General features: G+C 39.2%; 1 protein-coding gene across 5 annotated transcripts in view; it reads right to left on the reverse strand.

The window, feature by feature from the left end:
* Vps39 (VPS39 subunit of HOPS complex) overlaps positions 1-20,634 on the reverse strand; it is a 46,982-nt gene that overhangs the window by 5,219 nt on the left and 21,129 nt on the right. For all 5 annotated transcript variants that reach the window (XM_046460814.2, XM_046460813.2, XM_046460815.2 and 2 more), the window contains 11 exons: positions 14,654-14,774; positions 14,439-14,559; positions 10,007-10,136; positions 5,525-5,667; positions 3,897-4,040; positions 3,195-3,336; positions 2,985-3,071; positions 2,580-2,653; positions 2,142-2,240; positions 1,415-1,532; positions 771-899 (listed from right to left, as the gene is read on the reverse strand). In XM_046460814.2, coding sequence (XP_046316770.1) covers positions 771-899; positions 1,415-1,532; positions 2,142-2,240; positions 2,580-2,653; positions 2,985-3,071; positions 3,195-3,336; positions 3,897-4,040; positions 5,525-5,667; positions 10,007-10,136; positions 14,439-14,559; positions 14,654-14,774 — 1,308 coding nt within the window. The remainder of the gene's footprint in view (positions 1-770; positions 900-1,414; positions 1,533-2,141; positions 2,241-2,579; positions 2,654-2,984; positions 3,072-3,194; positions 3,337-3,896; positions 4,041-5,524; positions 5,668-10,006; positions 10,137-14,438; positions 14,560-14,653; positions 14,775-20,634) is intronic.

Genomic DNA, 20,634 nt, shown 5'->3' on the forward strand with positions numbered 1-20,634 from the left:
TATAAGCCCAAGGTTGGGGACTAAGTTATCAGGGGAATGAATACCAGAGCAATGTAAAGTAGAAAAAACATCTAGCTTAATGGTATAGCACATGATTAGCAAGTGCAGAACCCTAGGTTCAATCCTCATTACCAAAATAATAAAATAGAAGAAAATATTATTTTTGTTACTTGGGGGTTCTCCCCACCTAAAGAGAAAATTACTAAATTTTTTAAAGGGTGAAGGAGCTATTTTAGGAGGTACTGTATGCCCCCCACCCACACATACACTTTTTAAGTACTAGGGATTAAACCCAGGGAATTGTACATCTGGGAAAGCACTATAACATTGAGCCACATCCCCAGCCCATCCGACCTTCCTTATGATAACTTATAAATGTTAAGAAGACCCATTTAATAGCCAAGTATATAATAATATCTTCAACAAGCTAGGCACTCAGGGAAGATAAGCAAACATTTGTTCTCAGTGCTCACAGAGTTTATACATCAGACAAAAATCTTTTTGAATTATGCTAGATTACAAAAGCTGCTAAACAAGGAATTTGGCCAAGAACATATTCTGGAGCACTAAACAGGTTACAACTTGGGTATTAATTAGCATGTGGTTCACACCCAGAAAAGAGACTTCTCTCAGTCACAGTACAAAAGTCAGTCTTCTGAGAGAACAAAGCAGGAGCACTGGCCCCAAACACCCTATTTTCCCCCAGAAAGGACAGGAGAACAATAAAACGGAAAAGGCTGGCTTTTTCATTACCTTCAGCAGACACTCACCATCAAAAGGAAAATCACAGATGAGCCGGCCTGGATCATAGTAGCTGGAAATCTCTAAGAACATGAGCAGCTTTTGCCGGTATTCTCCCAGCTCACCCAGTTCCTCTCCAGCAGGGACTGGGGTTTTGCCTTTAAAGGAAACCAGGTTCATTGTGAAAGGGTACTCCCGTCAGGTACCAATGTAGGATCATCAAGAAAAATGAGGGGGATGGGGCTCAATGACGCCACCACATGATCAGAAAGGACTCTGGTAATTTCCGTGTGGAGTTCTTTTACTTTATGGTCTCTGGTATCCCAAAACATTGGTTTTAGGTTATTTAAAAAAAAAAAAAAAAGCAGGCTGAGGAGAGAAACATGGGTAGGCCAACCTGTTTCTTCTCAGCATAGCTGTCATCTTGCAAACAGATCTGTTCCTTCTGCCCTCCCCCACGTATGACTCCCAGAGATGCCCAGACCCAGACAAGGGCTTGAGGTCTCACGTGCTGGGTCTGGGTCACTTAGCACCCATGGCTCCTCTAAGGGACTTCCTGCAGATTGGGCAGAGAACAGTGAAGTGAAATCTGCTTCCCCTCACCACACATGGTGCCCAGGTCTGTTTTTGCTTAAAGGCCTGGGACCAACCAGCTTTCAAAAGTTACTGATACCTGCAGGGAAGGACAGGAGGTACTCCTTCATCAGACCTTGCACCTTCTCACAGTACAGCTGGATTAGGCAGTTGTGGAATCGAGAGCCTGTCTCCTCCCAAACATGGATGATGTGTTCCTGAGACGAGAGAGAGGTCTATTTGGTTGGTACTCTCTATACTGCGACTGTTCTCCCAGGCTCCCTCTCACTTTCAAAGGCCAACAGGTGCATATTATCCCTTAATTAAACTGCAAAGATTACCAAGTGATAGCTCTTCTAAAACCACCAGGAACTCTCACAATGCAATCCAGCAAAATAAACCCAGGAATTGTTGTTTTTCAATTTCCAATTTAAACTACTTTAATTAGTTTTGTCCCACATTCCTTCAAACTCTTTTTTCAGCCTACATAATTAAAGCTAAATATCTGCATTTCAGTAATTAACTTGATTGTCTTATGGCCACAGCTGTGTTTGGTTGTATAAATGTGATTTTAACTGTTTTTCTAAAACATCAATCTTTCACCACTCTGTACTTTACTTTGATTTAGAAGGTACCACCCTAAGTAGCATTTTCAGCTTGGTCTCATGAGATGTCTCTTCAGAGGAAATTAACATAACCCATTTCCTTACATTTCCACCAAGCCCCAAGTGACAAAAAACCCAAATCTGAACTGCCTGGTAACTGAAGCATGTAATCTTGGATCCTAGGCTTAAAAACTCTTTAGTGTAGACTGAAAAGTATCTTACCAGATATGGAATAGCCAGACCCTTAAAATTCTCTATTAAGAAGCCAAGCACTCGATCTCGTGGCAGAGACTCCACCTCTGGGAGATCTTCAGTAAAAATCTGTCAGAATAAACCTGAGTTGTAGCAGCAGAATCATTTCACTGCAGTTCCACCAAACTGTGTATAAGTATAGAAATGAAAAAGACTTTTGGAGGGGAAGGGTGTACAAGAAGACACCTGTAGCTGGTTATTGTGTGGCAAGACTAGATTGCAGGTTTCCTGATTTGGAGACAAAGCTCCTTCTATTACGGTGCACTGTGGTCTCCTGCATCCCAACCTGCACTGTCAAGCCCCAAAGGAATGGCATGAACCCATCCTCCCCATTGCATCCACTGCTGTCCCAGGAATAATCAGGATCAAACATGGCAGCAGATAAATTCCAGGGGCTCTGTGACCTACCTTCAGGCCATCTTCCGGGAAGTCTCTCAGCACCCACACTGAGTAGGAAAAAATCAAATGCAGGTTTTCTGTGCCTGGAGGGTAAAGTAAGATTTATCAGTAGTTGACAATAGTAAGACTGATTGGTCCGATGGGAATGGGAGGCAGGTGTGCAGGTAGCCCAAAATTGATCTTACAAAGATAACTCTTTTCAAATACCACTCAAGGCTGTTTGGGCATCCTGTGCTAGCCAAACGCCAAGGGGGCTGTCATAGTTGGACCACAGAGGGATTTATGCCAAGTGGAGGAATGAAGCTGAGTGAACATAAGGGAGGGAAGAGACCAACCAGCCAGACTCAGAAATGGAGGGAGACCAGGCCCTGTAAACAAGAGCCATCTCCCACTATCTTCAAAAGGTCTACTCACCCAGGTGCTGCAGATACTGCACTGTCCTCTCATGGCCTTTTAGAGGGGAGTTTGCTTTCTTGGACTGGTCCACCAGCACCTGTAGAGCTAGCCACAAAGCCCAAAAACAAGATCATAAGCTTCTTCCCCAGGGGAGATTCATCACACTTCAGGTTTCCCACCAGCATACAAGACACCCCCCAGCAGGGAAGAAGCCAGTCCTCCCATCACCTTTCTCATGGAGCCCCTTCTTCTCATACAGGATTATCAGTTCACTATACTTGTGAGCCTTCTTCAGCACATGCTCACTCTCCTCAATGTGGCAGTGATTGTTCTCCAGGCGCAGCAAGGGGGCCACCAGGGCCACGTTTGTCTGCAGGGGGAGCAGGACTTCAGTGGAAACTGCTTCTTGAAGAGCTTTCAGGAAGGCCCTTCCCTAGCCTAGGCCTATTTCAGGCTGAAAGGCCAGGGATGTAACATGAGCACAAGAAAGCGAATAGGATGACAGATAGTAGCTTTTAGAACATTTATGTCCTTCTGCACAACACCACAATATTCTGGGTTTGGGGAAAAAGGACACTTTTTAAAAATATACCTTTGTTTTATCTATTTATCTTTATGTGGTTCTGAGGACTGAACCCAGTGCCTCAGGTGTGCTAGACAAGCACTTTACCACTAAGCTGCAAACCCAGCCCAAAAGAGGTCACTATTGAGGAATTACTGTAGTCATAATCTCAATCTTACTAGGGGAAAAAAAAAAAAGACCATCTTAAGATTCTGGAACAAAATCTTGCCTTATCCTCTTAATTCCAGGACACTCATAAGCATCATCAAAGACTTTGTTCTTATTAGTGGTAAGTCACCTAAGGTATAGAGCTCCTTTCCACAACCCGAATTCCAGAGCAAGGGTACCCAAGTGTTTGGGCAACTCACGTGGAGGTAGCACTTGAGCAGGGTGGTGTCAATGATTTGCAGCAGCTTCTTCTTGGATTTGATGGTGGGAGTGCCTTCCATGAGAGGGGAGGTGCTAGACTGATGATCAGAGTCATTCAGCTTCTTTACCAACTGACTTCGTTTCTGCAAAGGTCAAAAATGTGGGGTCAAGGCCAGCTTCAAAACCTAAGGTACTAAATAACTCTGAATATCTCCAAATCAGCTCATGTCTATTAACCCTGATTTCACATTATGACTCTGATCTCAATTATCAAGGGTCATATGATGACTGCCAAATTCCCACAGTTACAGTAACAATAGCAACAATTATCTATTAGTTTTTGCCTAGTCTAAAACTTCATATAAGTGGAATCATCCAGCTTGCATTCTTTTGTATCTGGCTAAGCTCATGGTCTTGTATGCTTTGGTATCTCTCTGGCATATTACTGGTGTCAGTTTACTTCATGTATTTCCAATGTCAGTGAAAAAGGCCAGGGAAGAACGTGTGCTCAGATTTCTAAAGCTAAATCATTGGCAGTAGAGGGCCTTCTATAGCACCTTAGACTTTGGGAAACACTATGTCCCAGGAACTCTTTTCCACTTGGCACAGGGCTGTACAATATGCATACTGAGGCAAGTTGGTGTGCTCCCTGTAGGCTTGCAGTCATAGCTGGGTTCCCTGAGAGCCCAATGTCAAGGAAGTGCAAAGGCTAAGCATGCCTAATTAGACCTGAAGATACTCATTGATCAAGAAGCAGAGAATAGAAGGCAACACTGCAATTTTTCTAACACTTCTCCATGTACACTGGAAGACCCCTTACAAAGGTGTGCAGGACATTTAACAGGAAAAAATACAAGGTCTTCAACACTGAATGGATGCACAGGAAATAAATAATAACTTTTTGTGACAAATTGTGGGTTAGGAGGCTTTAAGGGAGATGTTCATTTTAGTATCGACTTCAAAATTTCACTTATCTGTCTGTAATAGTAAACTGAAATAAAAATTAATCTAAACATCTCCCAAAACACATGTTAAAGAAGACTATTTATTAATAAGAAAGGACTACCCCAATATATGGCTAAATTTTAAAAAGTAAGCTACAAAACAGAATATATGGTTTGATATCCATTTGTAATAAATAAGCAAAAGCTAATTCATATATATGTATAAAACCCAAAGGGCAACATTAAAATGTTAGTTACTTATCTCAGGGAGTGGAGATATAGGTGATTTGTATTTCTGCTTTGTACTTTTCTGTGTGTGTTCTTAAGTTTTCTGCACAGAGAAAGCATTTTACCCATAATTATGTATGGTATCAAAGTTCATTTTAAAAACTTAATTTTCTTCCAACAATTAAAATTTATCCTTTTTAGTCCCTATAACAGTTTAGTTTGAATTCACTAGAAATTGTGTGTGTTCCCTGGTATCATGACTTGGCAAAAAAGAGCCCAATGGTACTATTTAGTTGGGAGAAGTAGCAGAAGAAACAGTGCCTCACATAGACCTCAAAAGCACCCATTTACAGAACACCTGTGGCATTATCAAAGACTCTCAAATCCCCATCATTGAGAAATAAGAATTAAAAATTCCAGGTGAATGCTTCCATATACCTCTGTGTTATACTTACCTGTGTCAGGTAGTCGATCAGAGCTAAGTGAGCTTTCTCTAATTCAGCGCCAGACAACACAGGCAATGGGTTAGGATACTGTAATTGCTTCCTGTAGTCTGTGGGCAGCAGATCGGGGTACAGGCCCATGACGTGGGTGGGATCTACAAGGAAGGTAAATGTGATTCTTTTGGGAAGGAGACCAACAATTTAAGGATAAAATAAAACAAAACCATTACTATAACAAAATAAATTGCAGACTGATTTTTTTTTTTGGGGGGGGTGGTCCTGGGGATTGAACTCAGGAACACTCCAACACTGAGCCACATCCCCAACCCTATTTTGTATTTTTTATTTAGAGACAGGTTCTCCCTGAGTTGCTTAGCACCTAGCCATTGCTGAGGCTGGCTTTGAACTCGTGATCCTCTTGTCTCAGCCTACTGAGCCACTGGGATTACAGGTGTGCGCCACTGTACCCGGCTTCCATACTGATTTTTAAAAGGGGAATGACTCTAAGTTCAGAAAAACTCAATGAAATTATGATCTGTGGACTTTATGTGTATTTCACTAAATGCTACAAAAATGGCATGACTCTATCTTTTAAGACACAGATATGTACACAGAATTAGAAATAAATATTTATCAATTCCTTAAAAGTATAGGATAAAAAGCTTCCAAGGAAAAACCAGTGATATTTTAAAAAGATCAAGACTTAATAATAAAAATTTTATGTCAAAAAAATGAATATTAGTTAAAAAGAAATACCCAGCTAGGGTTGTAACTCAGTGGTAGAGTGCTTGCCTAGCACGTGTGAGACACTGGATTCAATCCTCAGCACCACATAAAAAGAAAATAAAGGTACTGTGTCTACCTACAACTAAAAAGCATATATATGTATAAAAAAAGAAATACCCAGATAAAAGGTCAGGAAATATATTTGTGTTATATATGGCAAGAGGTTAGTATGTTTATTATATAAACAAATTTGCATAATTTGGTAATAAAAATCCAAGGTTTCATTTGATAAATGGACCAAAGAACTGAGAAGGGAAAAATAAGTGGGGAAATGTTCTGCTACATTAGGAATCTAATTATTTTATTTTATTTTATTTTTAAAGAGAGAGAGAGAGAGAGAGAGAGAGAAAATTTTTTAATATTTATTTTTTAGTTTTCGGCGGACACAACATCTTTGTTTGTATGTGGTGCTGAGGATCAAACCCGGGCCGCACGCATGCCAGGTGAGCGCACTACTGCTTGAGCCACATCCCCAGCCCAAGAATCTAATTATTAAAGAGGTGACTTTCTCTTTTTTGCTCCTTACAATTTATTGTAATCTCACAAATGCTTTATGGGTATCTATAATAGCAAAATGCTGCAAGCAGCCACATATCCCCTCACCTACTACTGGGGAGTGGCTAAAAATAATTTACAGTACTTGCATATAGAATTAACACCGCATAATAATGCAAACATACAGTAATTAATACTGTGGAACACTATGTTGTTTATGGACAATTGGCACTTAGCATCTATTTTTCCTTTTCTATGTTCCTTCCTGCCAATGAATGCTATAAAGCTGAAAATGACTTTCCTAAAACTCCCTTGCAATCGGTGTAATGAATGAAAATCTGGTTCTACCAATGAGAAGCATTATGTGTGAGTGTTGCAACTGGAAGTGAGACGAAGTCCTTCTTTGTACCAAGCTGCTGGTTCATTAGTGTTTGGCAGCCAGACTCAGCACAGTTCACTGTCTAGTAGCTTTGTCATCATCTAGAGGCACCTGCCCAGATGCAGCTGTCTTTAGTCTGCTGTGTGGTAACAGAAGCCGCTGTGTGGCTTCAGCAGTGGAAGCAGCAGCAACTGGCTGAGCTCTGGATTACGGGATGTGCCCAGGAAATTAATGTCCAGTAGTGCATACTGGTTCTTTGCTTTTTTTTGATTCATCCAACAATCTGTGTGTGTATTGAAATATATATAATTTTTACTATTTTAATCATTTATAATTATACAGTTCAATGATACTAAATATATTCATATTTTGGGCAACCTTCATTGCTATCCACTTCCAGAACTTTCCCATCATCACAAACTTTATTAAACTCTGTACCCAATAAACAATCACTCCCCATTGGCTCATTTGAAGGAAGGACGACAGACATCTATTTCAGTTTGCCCAACACCTTTCTTAATAGCACTTCATATCCTTTTGGAGAGCTCCCTCTTCCACACTGTGTTTCATCTCAGTTGGAGAGGAGTCTTAGCCTTCAAAAGAGAAGGTCCAAAACACCATCAATAGCCCTAGTACAGTCTGGAAGTGGGACCAGGACCTATTCCTAGCCAAAGAGATCCCCAATCTTGAGAAAGAAAAGCAAAATGACAAGCAATATGGCACACACCAACACATATCCCATCCCACATGCTCCTCTTGTGCAACAAGATACTCCTCCATCAAAGGTGGTGTCTGTGTCACCTTGAAACTGGATGGACCCTTGTAAATCAAAAGATAGCAGAAGCAACAGTCATAAATGGCACTGAAGCTTTCGCCTGGGTCTCTGAAACCACTCCCTGTGGGAAAAGCCAGCTGCTATGCATGAAGATATTCAGGCAGCTCTGTGGGGAGAACCATGTGAACAAGAACTGAGGCCCAAGCCCCAGCCAGTACCAACTTGTTAGCCATGAGAGTGAGCCAGCTTAGCCCAGTCAGATGATAGTAGCCCAGCCAACATCCAACTGTAACCACAAGAGACCTGCAGCAAGAACTATTTGGCTGAACCCTTCCCAAAATCCTGACCAAGAGACAGAGAGAGAGAGGGGCGGGGGAGTGGGGTGGAGATAGAGGGGGGGAGATAGCGAGCTAGGGGCTGTTGGGGGAGAAAGAGAGAGAACAGATGTTTGTTGTTTTGAGCTATAAAGTTTTAGGGTGACTTGTACAACATTAGATAGCTGATGCATTGGTAGGGGGCAATTTTCATTGAGGATAACACAAAGGGGGACGTGGTAATAATAACAGTATAGGAAGTGGCTACGCCAGAGCAAGACTCCCTAACCTGTCCTGGCTACAAAGTGATTACTGTTCTGTTTCCTGCTTCCTATTTCAATGCCATCCAACGATCCATTTTTTTTTTTTTTTTGGTACCAGGGATTTAACCCTGGAGTGTTTAACCACTGAGACACATTCCCAGACCTTTTTTATTTTGAGAAATAAAAACTTGTTAAGTTGCTGCAGCTGGCTTGAACCTGTGATTCTCTTACCTTAGCCTACCAAGTCACTGGGATTATAGGAGTTCACCACTGTACCTGGCCCTGCCTATTTTTTTTTTTTTTTGAGTGGGGTACTAAGGATTGAACTCAAGGGCACTTGGCCACTGAGCCACAACCCCAGCCCTATTTTGTATTTCCTTTAGAGACAAGGTCTCATTGAGTTGCTTAGTGCCTCACCATTGCTGAGGCTGGCTTTGAACTTGCGATCCTCCTGTCTCAGTCCCCACAAGGCACTGGGACCTGCCTATTCTTGAGCCTTGTGTCCTATCACCTTTATGGTTCCCTCTAATTGTCACTCCCCTAATATTCCAATAAACCCTCTTACTTTGTCAGATTATGCTAACATTATTCAGACTTGAGTCATTATTAATTACAACCAAGAACCTGAACTCATACAAGGAGTTATCACAGGGCATTATTGACCAGGCTTGGAAGATAGTGAAGAAAAGTCAAAGCAAAGATGAGGAAGGAGAAGATAATAATATGGTAGAGAAGAAAACTAAGTATATATGGATTATATATGAATTGATCCAAATTAAGCAAAAATGGAACATACAGAAATGAAAAGATTTGGTTGTTTTTTTTTTTTTTTTTTGAGGTGGGGAGGGATACTGGTGATTGAATCCCAGGGGTGCTTTACTACTGAGCTACTTCTCCAGGCCTTTTTTGTTTTGTTTTTTTTTTTAATTTTAAGGCAGGGTCTCACCAAGTTGCTGAGGCTGGCCTTGAACTTGTACTCCTGCCTTAGCATCACCTCCGCCAGTTGCTGGGATTATAGGTGTGTGCCACCATGGCCAGGCCATTATACACCTTTTGTAGAGGAGAAATTAAAGCACAGAAAGGTCCACTAGTTCTGCCTAAGCTCCTGGAGAAATCTTAGGACACTAAGAAAAGGGAGAACTTCACAGCACCTTCCTATGTTGGCTCTCAAAAATGAACTACTATTTAACCCAAGGACTTTTGTCTAGAAGAACATTCAATAAACACCAGATGATCAAATACACATTTGGTGAATTGAATGACTCTCTTACCTTTCTATAAAGGTGAGGGCAAATCATTCTGGAAAATTAGAAGTCTGTTTATGGATGAGACCATTTTCATAAGATTAGGACTGTGAAAATGTAACCGATATGCCACCCACAGGATCTTGTTATACATGCAGATCAAAAGTCTGGTACCCCTATTCTTTCCAGTTTCCATTCTCTCTGTAGTTCCTATCTCAATGCCACACCCACTTGTTACCTGTGCCAAGTTTAGCAAAGACCTGCATGGACTCATCAAAGCGTTTCTGGCAGAAGAGGTTGAAGGCATACAAGTTCTTGATGTGATGGATTTGTTGCTGCTTTTCACTGTCAGAATCATCTTTCATTTCCTAATAAAAGCATAGAAAAGGTGAGAGCTAACTTATTAAACAAGTATTTTTTTTAAATATTTATTTTTTAGTTGTAGTTGGACCCAATACCTTTTATTTATTTATTTTTACATGGTGCTGAGGATTGAATCAAGGGCCTCACACATGCTAGGCGAGTGCTCTACCACTGAGCCACAACCCCAGCTCCTTAACAAATATTTTTCAGTACAATCTAAGTGAGACAATATCATAGAAACCACAAGTGCCAAAGTGTACAAGAAAAAAACCTGGCATCTGCCCTCCCTGACTGCCCTGACAGTCTAACTATAAGTACCTATGCAAATAAAAAACATCAGGGTTTCTACAAAATGCCAAACCATTATTCCTGAAAACTGTCAAGGTCATGAGAGACAAGGAAAGTTGAAGAAACTGCCAAAGGCCAGAGGACACTAGGGACAATAAATGCAAAGTGATTTACAGACTTGATTCTGGAACAGAAAAGACAACATTAAATTAAAAAAACTGGCCAAATCTGAATAAATTCTAGTGTTTAGTTTAAAAACAAAAAAATAGGGTAAGAATGATGACAGAAACATGTGGGAGAGGTACCTAATGCAGTCTGAGTTGTAACTGAGATATGAAGGATGAGTTGTAGTTAGTTAGCCAAGTGCAGCTGGGAAGGTGATACAAGGAAATGGAAGACAAATGTGTGCTCCTGGCAAAGTGGCATGCATGAGGCCCTAAAATAACAGAGAGCACTGTGCAAGGGCTTAAAGTGACAGTAAGAGCACAGGGTGCTCAAGAAATGAGACATCTGGCATGGCCAACACATTTGGCAAAGGTCCTAATCACAGCAAAATCTTAATAAATAGGGCTATTATCAACTTTGTTTTCTCCTGATAACCTTTCCCTCCTTATATCTTTTTAAACCAATCTTTACTAAATTTATTTTCTTTCTTAAAAATAAATTTTAAGAATTTATTTTTCCTCCTTCCCTTCTCTGCCTCTTCTTTTCCCCTCCCCTTTTCATTCCCTCCCTATTGCCATCTCTGTTCAACCACTGTCAGCATGTTGCTGAACCTGGTTCAAGTTCTCCTGCTTGGTGCTTCAAAGACTTCCAAAACCTGGCACTGGCCTCCTTATTGAGCTTATTTTCAATCATCTGCTCCAGTTAGTACAGACTATGAATGTTCTAGAAATGCATGAAACTTGCTTTCACTTTTTTAACTTTCTCTGATTTTCAATTGCTGTTTCCTGCTTCTGATCCTAATCTTACCTATACTTAAAAGACCAACTCAAGCATCTGTCTTCAGATGCCTTTCCCAACCCACAGTGAACTGTCCCTAAAATTTCACTTCATTTTGTCAATACCAAAGTTTAGTATAAAATTGCCATCTGGAAGTTTCATGCATATTCTCTATTTAAATAAAGATAGGTTCCCTCAAGACTAAAGTGATGCCAACCAATCTTCTTTTGTCATACAAGCAGTACATAGTAATTTGAGACTAGAAAAGAGGAGAAACATGGGAACCTACTTTCATATTCTTGTGTGCAACTTTATTTTACTTTTTATGGTGCTGGGACTCTAACCCAGGGCCCTGTCCATGCTGGGTAAGTGCTCTACTACTGAACTACACCCCCAGCTCCAACTTCTAGATTGTCTACTGCACAAGGCACAATGCAGAACACTGAAAAATCCTAAGCTCTTTCTGTAACAAAAAAAAAAAAAAGACACTAAAAAGAGTTATGTACTGCATATTCTTTTGTAAAGTTTATAATCTAAGTATGTTATTCATTTATGTTGAATCACAAGTAAAAGATTCAACAAAGTTTTAAGGTTTGGGATTTGGGATTAAATCCAAGGGATGCTTTAGCACTGAGCTAAATGCTAAATCCCCAGACATTTTGAAATTTTTAATTTTGAGATAGGGTCTTGCTAAGTTGCTGAAAGTGTCTCTAAATCGTTGATGTGGGCTCTGAATTTGTGATCCTTCTGCCTTAGCCTCCTGAGTTGCTAAGATTACAGGCATGTACCATCCTGTCTGGCAACCAGACAGGGTGGTACATGCCTGTACCAGTCTTAAGACTGAGTTTCTATTTTAAATCCAGAACTTACACATACAAAATAAATGTTGCTCTTTAAAAGCAGCCACCATTGGGCTGGGATTGTGGCTCAGTGGTAGAGTGCTTTCCTAGCAAGTGCCTTAGCACCACATAAAAATAAACTAAAAATATTGTGTGTCCACCTACAACTAAAAAATAAATATTAAAAAAAAAGTAGCCACCATAAGTTGATTAAAACATATGTAATTTTGGGGGGCTGGGGTTGTGGCTCAGTGGTAGAATGCTCGCCTAGCACATGTGAGGCACGGGGTTCGATCCTCAGCACCACATAAAAAGTTAATAAATAAAATAAAGATATTGTGTCCAACCACAACTAAAAAAATGAAAATAAAGTTAAAAAAAATCTAATTTTTAAAAAGTGGCCATTGCTTTCCATTTAGCAACAGTTTATAAGATACTCTAGAACAGAGCAGGGAGGAAGAGCAGGAGGAAAAGATCAACTTTAAACAGAGACATGAGGTGGGAGGGAAAGGGAGAGAAAAGGGAAATTGCATGGAAATGGAAGGAGACCCTCATTGTTACACAAATTACATATAAGAGGTTGTGAGGGAAAGGGGAAAAAAACAAGGAGAGAAATAAATTACAGTAGATGGGGTAGAGAGAGAAAATGGGAGGGTGGATAGTAGAGGATAGGAAAGGTAGCAGAATACAACAGTTACTAATATGGCATTATGTAAAAATGTGGATGTGTAACTGATGTGATTCTGCAATCTGTATTTGGGGTAAAAATGGGAGTTCAAAACCCACTTGAATCTAATGTATGAAATATGATATGTCAAGAGCTTTGTAATGTTTTGAACAACCAATAAAAAAAAAAAGATACTCTAGAGATTAAATTCTATTACTATATTTTCATCAAAATTTCTTTAAATTAGTACTGTCCAATTTAATAACTAGATTAGGCTCAGAATGACTTTTAGTTGTTTCTTGAAATCAAGTCCACCCACTATAGATGACAATCACCATCATCTACATAAGACAATCATGAGGATGTTTAAAAGAATAAGACACAGACTCTGAAATTATTTCCAAAATGGTTTTTGGCAATAGAAGTATCACTGGCACGGTCACTGCTTTGCTGTCAACAACCTCCCACAACATATAGGAGAGTAGCTGCTTTGATTTGAATTATGTATCTCATCAGAGATGGTCCCTGGGATGGTAGCACACTGGGAAATGGTGTGTACCTTTAAGAGGTGGGGACTGCTGGGAGGTTCTGTGGGTCACTAGGGGTATGAGATATTTCTCATGCAATCCCTTGGTAGCTCTTAAGACAGGGTTGTTATAAAAGGAGCAAGCCTGGACCCTCCTGGCTTCAGGTGTAATTGCTTGCTCCTGCATGGACTCCTCTCATCGTTATCCACGCCAGAAGGAGGTACAATCAATGGAAAGCACTCACTAGAACCTTCACTATGCCATTTAGACTTTGAACCTCCCAGACTGTGAGTTAAATAAACTTTTTTTTCTTCATAAGTATCCTATGTTTATTATTTTGCTACAGTGATAATGATTATATTACCGTAATGATATTAATCAAGTAATAATTGTAAATGAAAGATATAGCCTGGTTGACAATAACTTGAAGTAGTTTCAGAATACCTAAAGAAGGCCTACTTATATAAACACAGGAGTTCACTGTTGAAAGGAATTTTGAGGTGAGGGGAGAATCTCAAGTTTGAAGCCAGCCTCAGCAACTTTAGTTGCTGCATTCAATGAGACTGTCATATCAAATTAATGACTGTTACTACACTTCAATGTTTGTATTTTTTTAAATTTTTCTTTCCATGCTTCCTTTCTTCCTTTTTTTTTCCCCTAGTGCTGAGAATCTAAACCAGGGCCTTGCATTTGTCAGGCAATCACTCTACCACTGTCAGCAAAGGTGGATGCATTTTTTGTGCACCTCAGTGGTCTTTAATTTTAAAACCTATATAATATCTACTGAATTATTTTATTAACCCATTAATTCTATAAGATACTATTATTATTATTGACATTGATACTATTATTATTATAGAAAAAGTAAAATCACTTAAGAATTACATAGTTATTTTAAGCACAAGTCAAACTCTGGATTAAAGGTTTCCGACTTTCACCTCTGTGCTTATTGTAGTAGTCCAAACTAAATATGAACATCAAATTCACCTAATTTCAAGAACGAGGAAGGCAGACTCATACCCCAATGTTAGGAGCAAGACTTACTGCGAGCTGCAGAGCCAATTCAAACTGCTTGTCCTGGAGAAGCTGTTGGATTTGAGTTGCCATAGGGACAGGAATGAGTCTCCAAACAAAATGATTGCTGGCCACATAGATAATGTTTGATCTGGAATACAGTAACAGAGCATAGACTTTATGATGACACAGGTGACTTTAAAGCTTTGGCATAATATGGCAACAACAGTAAAGAAATTCCTTACCCTCCTGAGGTAATGAAACGGGGCCTCTGCAATTCAATGCTCTGGACGAGAAGCCTTGGTTCAAAAGTTCGGATCTCCACATATCGAGGCAACACTGCGATGATATAAGGAGGCTGGTGCTCTGCGCAAGAAAGAACATATAGTGGTCAAAGGCTTTAGGCTTATGGAGTGTTTCAATTGTCCTTAGCAAGCTTCATTCATTCATTTTGTAATAGTGGGAAACAAACACAGGGCTAGGCAAGCACTCTATTGATTGCGCTACATCCCTAGCCCTCTAAGCTGCATTTAAATTATCTTTAAAAGAGTCCATTAGTCAAATACCAAGCCAGGATCCTACATTGTGATATAGGAAGGAAAAAAATATTGCTTTGCCTAAGTGATGTCAAGAAAAATCTTCACAAAAAAAAATGCATCCACCTTTGCTAACAGTGACCTGATTCCACTCACACTGTTTCCCCTAAAGAACTGGATGAAAGTATCACTGACATCTTTCTCATCAATGAGAGTCAGACTGACAAAAGTGGGATGCAGCTGCTCCTAACAGTGCCTCAGTGGGAGAATCTGGTGATTAAAAACAAGTTGTTCACTGTCTTGAAAAGGACAAGAGGAAGGCAATTTCTTTTTTGCTCTGTCCATATTTCTAGTCAATGTTGTTTTTTCACAAAATTTTCACAGGGATCTGATGCAAAAATCCACTTTTGCAATTACAGTTTGAATCCTTTTGTCCCCTCTAACACTACGTGTGTTGGAAACTTAATCCCTGATGCCGATAGCATTGGGAGGTACAGCCTAATGAGAGGTGTTTAGGTCATGAGGGCTCAGCTCTCATAAATAGATTAATGCAGCTATAAAAAGGCCTCGTGGGAATAGGTTCTCTCTGCTCTTCTGTCATGTGCAGTCACAGAGTTCGTCCCTCTCTTGTCTTTTACCTTCCTTCCATGAAGCAAGAAGACCCTCACCAGATACCAGTCATTGGTCCCTTGATCTGGGACTTCCAAGCCTTCAAAACTGTGAGGAAATAAATTTCTGTTCTTTAAAAATTCCCCAGTCTGTGGTATTCTGTTATACCATCACATATGGACTTAGACAATGTCTAACTGGTAGATGGAGAAAGAGTTGGACATAATTCTCAGTATGGTTAATTACTTTCTTTTTTTTTATATATATATATATTTATGGTTATATATAGTTGGCTCATCCCAAAGTGTGGTTATTTTTTATTTAATATTTGCTGTGACTTATGAGTCTATTATCCAAAAAAACCACTTTTTTTGTTTTTTAAAGACAAGGTCTCTCTGGGCATGGTGGCACATGCCTATAATCCCAGCAATCTGGGATGCTGAGGCAGGAGAATCTCAAGTTCGAAGCCAGGCTCAGCAACTTGGTGAGGCCTTAGGCAACTTAGTGAGACACTGTCTCAAAATAAAAAATAAAAATATAAAAAGGGCTGGGGATGTGGTTCAGTTTTAAGTGGCCCTGGATTCAATCCCCAGTACCAAATAAAAAAGAAAAAAAGAAAAGGGCGGGGGGGGGGGGGCTCTCTAGGTTGCCTGTTAGACCAGGCTGGCCTTATGCTTGTGATTCTCCTGACTCACCTCAAGAGTAGCTGTGAATATAGGCATGTGCCCAAAACACTTTCATTTTACTATCCATGACCCAAAATTTACCCTTGTTGATTCATGTAAATTCTTGGATTACACTCTTTTTCTCCATTCTTCCTTTTTTTTTAAGAATATCAGTTACCACATCCAAACCTTAAAGTGCCAAATGAAGCAGAATAATCCCTCAAAAGTGCTAAAAAAAAGAGTATGTAAAAAGTATAAAATCTCCCTTTCTTTGACAGGTTACATGGTAACAGAGATTGAACATAAATGGAGGGATTTAGTAAATAAACAACACAGAACCTATCCTTTAAAATACAAAAATTCTGAATAAGACTGAATAAAGATCTGCTTTACTTTATAATGAACTATGAAATAAATTTATTACTTGGATACTACATTAAATATAATCGCAGCAACTTCAACAATAGGGACTGAAGGTGTAAATCAGTGGTAGAGCTCTTACTTAGCTTGTATGAGGCAGGAGTTTTAATCCCCAGTGCAGCCAACACCCTCCCACCACCTCCAGACTCCCCCCCCGCACCCAAAAAAAAAACCCAGGCATGTTTTACCACCAGTTCTTTTTATTTTTTTGAGACAGGGTCTCATTAAGTTGCTGAGAAACTCGTTAAATTGCTAAGGCTGGCCTCAAACTTCAAATACTGCTCTCTCAGCCTCCAAAGTCTCTGGGATTATAGGTGTGTGCCACCTTGCGTGGCTTGTCCCCTCTAACACTCATGTTGGAAACTGCTGTTGTGTTTTTTGCCATGCTTAAAAATAAAAATTTTTTAAATGTAACAAAAGAGTTAGTAAAAAAGCAAACCACTATTTGGCATAATTACACAGAAATTTAACCTCAAAGAATATATTCCTAAGAATAGTTTCTTGGTATGGTTAACTTGCTGTGAATTTATATTCTCTTTTTTTGGGGGGAAGTACTGGGGATTGAGCTCATGGGCACTTGACCACTAAGCCACATCTCCATCCCTATTTTGTACTGTATTTAGAGATGGGGTCTCACTGAGTTGCTTAGCGCCTCATTGTTGCTGCTTTGAACTCACGATCCTCCTGCCTCAGCCTCCATAGCTTCTGGGATTACAGGTGTGTGCCACCCCACCCAGCTGAATTTATGTTCTTAATTAGCCATTTTCTGATAAAAAAAGCTTTCTCTATTATATTTGAATTTATACTCTGAACACTATCATAAGATCTCAAGGTTAGAAGGCAACTAAAAAATAAATAACTTGAAGTTTCAAGTCAAATTTACCACAGTTTGAATGCTATTGCAATTATTATGCTGATTTTGGGGGGTGGAGGGTCTGGGGAATTGAATCTAGAGGTGCTTTTATCACTGAGTTACAACTACAGTGCTTTTTATTTTTTTATTTTGAAACAGGGTCTCACTAAGTTGCTAAGGCCTTGCTAAGTTGCTGAGGCTGGCCTTAATTTTGTAATCTCCTAGTTAGCCTCTCAAGTTGCTGGGATCACAAGCATGTGCCACCATGCCAGGCAGTTCTAATATTTTTCATTTTAACAAAAATAATAATAAAAATCAAAATTATGTTGTTTTGTATTGAATTTTTTTTTTCTTTTTATGCTGGCCTCAATTTGAAAAGTTAGTACAATTTTTTTTTAGTGCTAACTGTATAAATATGTAAAAATTTCTTTCTCCTTTCAAAATCTGGCCCATTTGTATAAGGTCTAATTTGATTTTTTTTTTTTTTTTAAAAAGGTAATCTGTAATAGAAACTCAATTGCTTGTCATCTTATTCATTCAGTCTCCCCAACTCTTTGATAATAGAGACTTTCTGGATCTCATTATGACTTCAAAACTTGTCAGGGTGGCTAGCATATAGCAGACATACAATGAACAGATGGCTGATAAAGATAATGACTTATTTATTCAATAAGTATTTTCTAAAAGGATCTGATGTTTCAGGCACTGTACTACATAGTAAGGATTTAAACAGGATCAAGACATAAGCCCAGACCTTATAGAGCTCCTACATGAGCAAAGGACATAGATCACTCACTGTATTCTGAGTGATACAGTACCATGACAGCAATATCCCAGAGGGTTGTGGAAGGCTGGAAAGAGTGACTAATCCTATCTTTGGCCCAAAGAAGGCTTCACAGAGGAAGTGCCTCAAAATGTGGCTCAGTAGGTTAAGGCACAGAAATGTTTTTGAGAAGCACCAAGGAAGGTACTGGGAACTAGCAAGGGTTTTAAAACAGGAACTGTCACGCCAGGGAATCAGAAATACCCTTCAAACAAATTATGTGTATCTTGAGCTCAACTGCCAATTTTTTTCTCTCCTAAAAGGAAAATAAGGTTCTCTAGAACATCAGGAAGCAGCCTGTGATGCTCTTAGGATTCCCAAACTTATCAACATACATAATCTTGGGTCTTTTAAAACACTGTCCTTTGATTTCCCTTCCTTTTTATTTACCTTCCTCTAAATACCACCAGAACGTGATGCTTTTATTAAGACATTCTTTTTTTTTTTTTAGGTGTTTGAACCAATTTTATTTATTTTATTCCCTTCTTCCTTCCCTCTCTCTTTCTCCTTGATCTATTTTTAAATCACACTGTTTTCTTATTATTTGAGGGTTAAAAATTCTTTGCACAAAAAACTTCTTTGCACATTTGGATAATGGTTGTTTATCAAATATGTTACTTGCAAATATCTCCCAATCTGTGGCTTGTCTTGTTCTCTAAGCTCCTTTAGATAGAGCAGACACTCCTAATTTTCATAAAGTCATCTTATCAAGGTCTGTGTCTAAATTCACTTTTCTATATATGGATGTCCATTTGTTCCAGCATCATTTGTTGAAAAGATTTCCTTTGTTGTTCTGTATTGACTTTGCTCCTTTCTCAAAGATCAGTTGACTATATTCTTTTTTTTTTTTTTAATCACATAAACTACTTTAATTGTCACATCAGCTCTGGTCATAAAAACAATTACACGCATATCATTTGCTAGGGCTGTCCTAACAAATTATCATAGATGGGGTGGCTGACACAACATACATTCATTTTCCCACAGCTCTGGGTGCTGGAAGTGATCAAGGTGACAGCAGAGTTGGTTTCTTCTCTCAGTGGCTTACAGATGACTGGTTTCTCACTATGTGTTCTCACAACCTTTCCTGTTTCTGTGTCCAAATTTTCTCTTCTTATAGAGAAGAAATTTATTTATTTATTTATTTTTTCAGATGTGTTTTATTTTTTTAATTTTTATTGTTGGTTGTTCAAAACATTACATAGTTCTTGACATATCATATTTCACACTTTGATTCAAGTGGGTTATGAACTCCCATTTTTACCCCGTATACAGATTGCAGAATCACATCAGTTACACATGCACTGATTTACATATTTACATGTATTCTGCTGCCTTTCCTATCCTCTACTATCCCCCCTTCCCTCCCCTCCCCTCCCCTCTTCTCTCTCTACCCCATCTACTGTAATTCATTTCTCCCCCTTGATTGTATGTAATTTTGTATAACCCTGGCCTCTGAGATTTTTTCATTGACCTGGAACAACTGGCCTATTTTATTCCTACATAATTCAGATCACCTATTTCAGCTAGGTCAGTATCTATAACGACCTCCCACATATCAGCATGTCTTTGTATTTCCACATTACTCTTTCTGCCTAGAATGAAAGGAAATTTTTCTTAGCAAGATCCCAAACTCCCTGCCTGGTCTGGTCCAAACTTACCTATACAGTGAAATGTCTTCCTGACTAAACAATGAATTTCCCTCTCTGCGAACTGCTGGATTTTAATGCACTCCAATTAACACCTTAAGTGGTGACTTGTTTTTTGTCTTTATCCAAGACGTAGTGCTTGTCCCTCGAGCTATAGTCCTTAGAGACAGAAAGCATGTCTGTGCCCCATTCCACAGCAGTGACTATATAAAAATGTTCATGCTTCTAACCACAAAGAAATTATTGCAAAAGTGGCATCATGCTTCCAAGCAATGCTACTGCAGAGAGTTGGGAACTTGAGGCAGACATAGCAACAGAAACATCTAATGTGTAGGACAGAAGCTGACACCTAAATGCAATCTGAGCCTCTAAGCTACAAAAATAATGGCAACCATCAAAAGTTCTTCATATGAAGTTATACATATTAAAGTAATAAATAAGGAATTTCCACAAACTTCCAAATGTAGTCTATTAGGAAGAAGACGCATGTACAAAAACATTAAGAAGGTGGAAGAAAATAAACCAAGAAGTAAAACTAGCAGTAGACAATCTCTTTCTAAAATGTACATTTCTGTTTACATTTCCCCCCACTGTGGAGCAAAACTCAGCTTCTTGTAAAAACTAGGTTATCTCATTTTTAAGGACTCTAAAAACACTGTCTACTTAAAAGA

This window comes from Marmota monax, unplaced genomic scaffold, assembly GCF_021218885.2.
Source record: "Marmota monax isolate L192 unplaced genomic scaffold, Marmota_monax_Labrador192_F-V1.1 WCK01_AAM20220418_F8-fsc00001, whole genome shotgun sequence".
Classification (NCBI taxonomy): domain Eukaryota; kingdom Metazoa; phylum Chordata; class Mammalia; order Rodentia; family Sciuridae; genus Marmota; species Marmota monax.